Raw genomic sequence first — 7,391 nt, forward strand, 5'->3', positions numbered from 1 at the left:
GAACACAAAACAGTAGCTGGCTAGGGGATAAAAACAATGAAAACGCACGGAGTAAAGTTGGCCTAGAGACTAGAAAGAACTGGCAAGTGACTGAGGAGTGAAACCGGGTAATATAGTGAGCAACCTAATCAAGTGCAGCTGGTGATAAGGGAGTGAGGAACAGGTGAACGTGATTAGTGTAAATGGGCAAGAGACAGTAGGAAAGGTGAGGGAGGCCAGAGCGGCTGAGCAAACCTGACAGCTTCTCAACATCTCTGTCTTAAAAGTGCTTGGTCAGGTCACTGTGAAGGCAACCTGAACAACCTGTAAGCCTCATCTCACACTCCTGAGGACCTCTACATGCCCAGGCAATCTCACACAAGGGGACACAGAACATAATATAGATAGATCCTTTTACAAAAAGCAGGCTAAATATTACCCTGTTGGAACATGTTGTCACTTGCCCCACCTCTTGTAGGTCAAAATAAAGCCAGGTGTGTTCCAGGAAGTCTCAGCTGGTTAGACTTTTTTATGCTACAAAAGCACATGGAGACTTGGACATGAAAATAAAAGACAGATGCAATAAGAACATCAACGTCACATTTAGTTGGCCATGTAGCAAAAGATTAGCACTACTGATTTAGTTACGTCATCATTGGAGGCTTGGGCTTTTTTTGAAAATACTTCAAATTTCTGTGAAGAATTGCACAACTATCTTTTAAAATGATTCTTCCAGCTAAAATGATTACATAATTTTATTCATCAATGACTTTCAGAGACTGATGTTAGCTTTTTTTGTGTAACTAGAGACCAGAACGTGTTTATGTCTATGTACATTTCTTTGAGTCCAGATGTCACTGTGTCAAATGTTTCAGTCGCTCAGTGCCAGCAAATGGAGTTCATGGGACAGTGGGTGGAGTGAATGAGGAAAGGTGGGGGACTGGAAAAACTATAGGTGATCTGATGTTATTTTGAGAAACTAACAAGAGGGCAAATATTACACCACGTGAAGCAACTGCCCCTGTGGGTTGCTGTGCAAGCTGGCAGGGGTGAGAGATGACTAGAGAGAGCAAGAAATGTATGAGCAGGGTTTCACAACACAAATTCTGAGTGAGTGATGAAACTCAGCCAGGAGGAACAGAAACAGGTGTATATATGTGTGTGTGTGTGCGTGTGTGTGATTACAGTTTTTGGAGGGTTGAGCAGGCCTGACCAGCTGTCCGGTCTGGTCACAACATCACAACAAAAACAAGGATGATGGATATAGGGGAAAGGAGGAGAGATATTATCCACTAACGACCTTTTGACTCATTCTATTTTAATGTGTATCAAAAATCCTGGCATATGTATAGAGAATGTGAAGTTGATGTCATACTGTGTTGAATTTTGGGTAAATGTGCCATGTTTGGACCATCATGTGCATTATCAGTCATAAGTTAGTTTTAAAAAATGTATCATGCATACAGTAGTGGATGCTTTAGCTACATCCGAACATCCACTTCACTGTTCAGTTTGAGCACAGACAAGACAGAACTTGAGTCATCTGCAGTTTTTGTGTCATCTGCCAACAGCTGCTAGCTGGAGTTAGCTCCTAAGCAGAGAGCTCAGATCAGTGTGGAGAGTCATTTTTCAGCCTGTTGCTCATGTCGATGGGATCTTCAGGTCCGCTCCGAGTTAGCTATAGTCAGCTAAGGTTATCCACCCTGAATTACCACAGTCAGTAAAATGAGATCTAAATGAATTAAGCAACTTTTTAGCCAAACAGAACACGAATGTATGCAGGTAAATACAACATGTAGCACCAAAAATGGCACCCGTGTCCCAACATTTACATGGCGTGATGTACCTTCACAGTCGCTATTGGAGTGATTTATATGTTGAAATCTTTTCACCTTAATGTGAATATTTTTGACACTAGGTTAAAACATACTGTAGGACCATGGGTAATGGGAGACTTTGGCGCAGCAATGCTTTAAGCTAAATCAATATGCTAACATACTGTTTAGCAGATTAGTGATGTTTACGCAAATGTGATGTTTACAAGGCACACCATCTTAGTTTAACATGTTAGCATGATAACATTTGCCATTTAGAATGCATCATACACTTGAGGCTGGTGGGAACTCCAAAAATCACTGGGACACATCATCATGGGAATCTACTTTTGTGGCTATCCTTTTGGTAGATATTGAGATACAAGAGACTTTATATATAGCCTAAAACATTTTTACAAGGGCAGCATAAAAGTCAGCAGGTTTCCTCCTCAGGGGACTGTAATATCTGTACAAACCTCCATGGCAATCCTTCCATCAGTTGTGAGATATTCCAGTCTGGACCGAAATGGTGGAATGACACTGCCATCCAGTAATGTCTTACCTTTTCTTGTCAGCTGTGTAAACTCACTCTAAACAGAGCACATTTCAGGTTCATCACTGTTTGTGATTCACTGAATAAAGTAAACCAAAACTCCTTACAATCTTACATCATAGTTTTCTTCTCAGTCAGTCAGTCAGTCACCAACTGACCCAGCACTTGCTGGGACTTTCCATGTAATCCTGTAGTCTGGCTTTCTCTACAAATAGATTTAATTAGACTTTGGGGACTCACAACACCATACACATTGCTTTATACTCCCTGCATGTGCACTCATACATTGTTTAGCCATGAAGTTCCACTTTATGCACACACCACTGCAGCTCAATATGAGGAACTATTGAACTATTTCTGCATGTGTCACTTCTGCAGTGGTTGAAATTGTAGGTTAAGACCAGTACGCCTAGTAAAAACACATCTGCCTCATGTGCTTTCAGATGTTGTCCTGTGACAGACTTTATTATATGCAGAGCCTGTGCAGAGCTCCTTGACCTTTTACATATGTATATCAGAGTTTTATATTAAAACCTCAGACATGAAACCACTGATGCACCTGTTTCAAAGGTTTCAGCAGCACAGAATCTGTAATGAGCAGTGCAGTAAAACTTGAGAGAAGAATTAATTCAATAATTAATTTTTAATTCAATAATGTTGATACATAGTGATGAGTTGGTTGCACAAAAACCAAAGCAGCCACATCAACAACCCTGGTCCTGCTACAGTCACAGGATGTGACCCAACATAAACACTAGATCAGCTGAAACACTGTCCTGCTGGTTCTCGGAAAAAGCTGTACACTTGTTATATGCACCATGTGTTGCTGCTGAGTGTTTTGCAGATTGTATAATGTGTCATGAGTTATGAGGTCCCAGAAAATCCTCTGTCTTTCTTTCTCCCTCATCTCACTACCTCAATACAGACAGACATAAACATACACTAATTACCTCAATACAGACAGACATAAACATAAACATCAGATGACTGTTCCACATACACCTACTGCTGCAGCATTTTGCTGAGAATGTATACACAAACAATATTTGTCATGTTGCAGGATGTTTAGGAGGTGGACCTAAGCCATTTACACCAACGGTCACATGACACATACTGTATGATCAGACTGGGATGTGCCTTAAACACACTTCTTCATTGATCCCTTTGTTATCATTCTTACTTTATGCTGATGACAAATCCAATATACAACCGCTCCTGACCTTCACTACAACAGTGGGCATAGAAACACGTCCCTTTGGAATGAGATTCCTAATAACTGCATAGGTAAGCACAAGGTTCAATGACACAAGTGAGGCTATTAAAGCCATAATAAACAGGGGGCTTGATTCCAAAAAGCCTCACAGATAAGTGTGTAAATCTCATGCCTTTAAGTAATGTTGTTTAATGGCATGATCTAAAATAAACAAAATATCCTTATCCAATCTTTATGGATCAGGGTCCATGATCTATATGGTCTTCATGGATTTGAGAACTGAAATGCAATAGTAAACCCCTTTTGTCAACACACACATGCACACGTACGTACAGTACACTCCCACACAACCCACAATGCGACCCACTCTGGAGGAATCCAAAGGACAACCTAATTTATTTATAATAATAGTGACTAAAAATCAGGGGACCTTACAAATACTGGCAGGCTGTAATGTTTTTCCTTTCATATTTACAGAGACATAAAGCCAGTACTGATAAGCTTGGGCAAAACACTTCCTCACCAGTGACTGCTTCTTTCAGGATCATTGCATTAGCCTATAAAAACTGTAGTGAGGTACACAATTCAGAGGACTGTGGGTTCTGGGTGGGGCCTGTAACAAAGTCAGAAGTAGGTTGCAATTTGATAAGGAAGTGATGTGTGTAAAAAAAAAGATTGTTCCTCATCACCGAATCCCAAGTCACAGCAAATGACAAAGGTGAATTCAGAACCTTTACGTATGTAAACCGATCGACACCACAATGTAAAAAAATGTGGTTACAAATAAAAGATGTTCATTAACATTTTTGGCTTGAATATAGGAAATGAGTATACATGTACGTCCCCCCGTTTCACAACTGTCCCCCAAGCTGTTTAACATTGCATCGTGTTTTCCTAAGCTTCATTGCGTTACAAAAATCTTCAGAATAAATGTCCTTGGCTTCCACTATTTGTCTTTTCATGACACGAAAGCTCCCGTTACCTCCTGCTAGTCACCTCCAAGAAGTTTTGCAACGCCTGAGTTGATAAACAAAGCCACGTGTTGCATAGAAGTTTCCAAAGTGGGCGGATCTCATGTGTTTCCGGGTTCTGAGTTGGAGGATATAAGAGAGCTGCGCAATGTCAACACTAGGCTAGAAAAACGTCCTGAACTGAGGGCTTAGAAGAAGGGATACACTTTAATTTAAGCGGGTACTATTTCCCGGTAAACTTTTTTAGATTTACTTAACCCAGCATCATCGAGCCAGGATGCCTTTCCTCGGACAGGACTGGAGGTCACCGGGTCAGAGTTGGGTAAAAACCGAGGAGGGATGGAAAAGGACAACAACAGACGACAAATACAATAATGTTTCCGGGGACAGGTTGGTCATTTAGCAAGTCTTAATCTAGGCTTGTTGAAATTGCATCACTCTTAAATGCGCCACCACGTTTAGTTAGGAGGAAGTGGAGGGGGAGATTGAAGAGAGTATAAAGCATCACAGACAGACACAGACACAGACACGGACACGGTGCAAGACAGACGTAGGTCTGCTGCGCCGTGATGTTTCCATCTCATCACAGTGCCTTTGTTTTTTCTGGGGCCAAGTCTAATCACTGAGCTATTAATAACCTGGCTACACATGCGTGGATTAACAAAGCTCTGCTCAGTCTGTACCTCTTTCCATTATAACTGCACGCACATCTAGCACGAAAAGCCTAAGGTAACAGCAACATGCATAGCAAAAACATTAAGAAATATATTGGGTATGTTTGGATGCAAGAGCCAGTTAGAGTCTCTGTACAGAATCAAATGTTATTGAAACACATAACTAGTACTGCATATAATGTCTAACTCATATACTGAGGTAAAATGGTGAAAACATGTGTCCAATGAAATATGTATCCTTGTGTTTTTGCAGCTTCTGCAAGGAAGAGCAGGAGGAGTGCTTCAGCAAGGAGAACCTGCTGCTCTCTCTCAGCTATGACATGGCTGCCAAGAAGAGGAAAAAAGACCAAACGAACAACAACACCAAGGTCCCCTGTGAGTCAGTGAAAGAACCACACTGTCTGATTTTTTTTAATATTAATATGCAGAGGATGACATTGTTTTTATTAGTTTGTGTGTGTGAGGGTATAAATCATGTAATAATATATGATAGTTAGGTTCCAGATCAGAAATGTTAGCGCAAGAGGATGCCTGTCACATTAAAGAGAACATTTTCTAATAATATTTTTGTGATTAATTTTCCATCATTCATTAACTAGATTCCAGTAACTATGCTGAGCCTGAAATTGTATCGTGTTTGTGATGGGTGTGTGTCTGTTTTGTCACGGTGCTCATGAGCTGTTTAACGAGAACTGACCTCCAATATAAATGTTGTTTTCTCACAGATTTCCACAGGGAAAAGTGGATTTATGTTCATAAAGGAAGCACCAAGGAGGTAACAGACCAACTCATTTAGTTTCACATCAACTTTTCACATCATCCTTGCTAATGTAAACATGCTGAGAAAACCCAATATACCAGCTGAGGATCGCAATCTAATACCCTGATAATTAAATTCTCCCAGCGCCACGGATATTGTACACTGGGAGAGGCCTTCAACCGCTTAGATTTCTGCAGCGCCATCAAGGACACGAGGAGATTTAATTACGTAGTCAGAGTGAGTCCTCCTCTCTTTCTTTTTCTTACACTTTCTGTTGCTTTTGTTTGTCTTGCCCTGTGGTTGTTAATAGATGTTTTTGTTAGTGGCAGAGAAGGGGCTGAGTTTAAGAGGGTGTGTATGCTTCTACCAGGCTCTTATCAGTGCTCTGCAGACAAGGGTCTCTCAGTGCTGATGATACGACAAAGGAAGTGTGTATGCTGTAGGGGAAGAGTATGTCCACAGATGATATTTTGCTATGAGTGCCAAAGACATTTGGCATCCCTAAAATGACAAAATCTTACTTGCTACTCAGTACAGTTAATTTGTTTTAAGTTTCTGATACACGTGTTCCTTTGGAACTTCCCACAGTGTATATCACATATTCATATGGCTCAGAGAAAAATGTCCACTCGGGGAAATGTGACATTGTCTTCATTCATAATACCATTATCAATAAGGTGATTGTGTTATAGGATATCAAAAGGAAATGATAAAGTTTAAGTTGGGATCTTCCCTTGTCCACATCAAAGCATCACCACACTGAACTGAACTGAACACCTGCTCTCCTACATGTGCTCCTGTGTGAGCTGAGGGCTGCATGTGGGGATGGGTGGGGGGTGGGGTGGAGTGGGGGCGCTGACAGCTGTGCAGCGAGGTGCAACCACCCGACAGGGGTTTGTGAAACCAGACCTGGCGGTTGTCAGGTGATTCAGACCTCCAAACATGCACAGACATGCACTCGGCCTGTGCCAGACTGGCCTCTCTTCCTATTGTTTTGTCTGACACTCTGCTTCTCTTTTCTCTCCTTTCACTCATGTAAAATGCCGTCTTTGGAACTTCACTTTCTTTCTTTCATGTTTACCATCTCTGTGAATGTTCTGGGATGATCCAAGTCAGGCTTGGTCAGTACAAGACAAATCAGCTTTGTCTTTTGGCATGACAGCAGAGATTGCAGGGGATCCACTGTTTTTTTGTTTTTTCCACCAAAGCACAGCATTATGATATTTGCAAGATGTCAGAATACAGAATAATCTGATGTCCCACAAGTGATCAGACATTTTTACACACAGCTTTCTCCAGAAATTTGTCCATATGTTGCAGTCTCTGGTGTTCCAGCTAACAAGTGCGGTGTAACTTGCTAAGCCCCAAGAACAATATGGCCGTGTAACACTAGCATCTAGTGTGGACACAGTGTCCTAGGTCACCGC

General features: G+C 41.3%; 1 protein-coding gene across 2 annotated transcripts in view; it reads left to right on the forward strand.

The window, feature by feature from the left end:
* Positions 1-4,807: 4,807 nt before the first annotated feature.
* Positions 4,808-7,391, forward strand: part of fbxo32 (F-box protein 32) — a 6,982-nt gene continuing 4,398 nt past the window's right edge. The window contains exons 1-4 of one of the 2 annotated variants that reach the window (XM_020596809.1): positions 4,808-4,920; positions 5,458-5,579; positions 5,930-5,979; positions 6,109-6,201. In XM_020596809.1, coding sequence (XP_020452465.1) covers positions 4,808-4,920; positions 5,458-5,579; positions 5,930-5,979; positions 6,109-6,201 — 378 coding nt within the window. Of the gene's footprint in view, positions 4,921-5,148; positions 5,260-5,457; positions 5,580-5,929; positions 5,980-6,108; positions 6,202-7,391 lie in introns of those variants that run through there. The other variant, XM_020596810.1, reaches the window with a different exon arrangement.

This window comes from Monopterus albus, unplaced genomic scaffold (assembly GCF_001952655.1).
Source record: "Monopterus albus unplaced genomic scaffold, M_albus_1.0 scaffold31.1, whole genome shotgun sequence".
Taxonomy (NCBI): domain Eukaryota; kingdom Metazoa; phylum Chordata; class Actinopteri; order Synbranchiformes; family Synbranchidae; genus Monopterus; species Monopterus albus.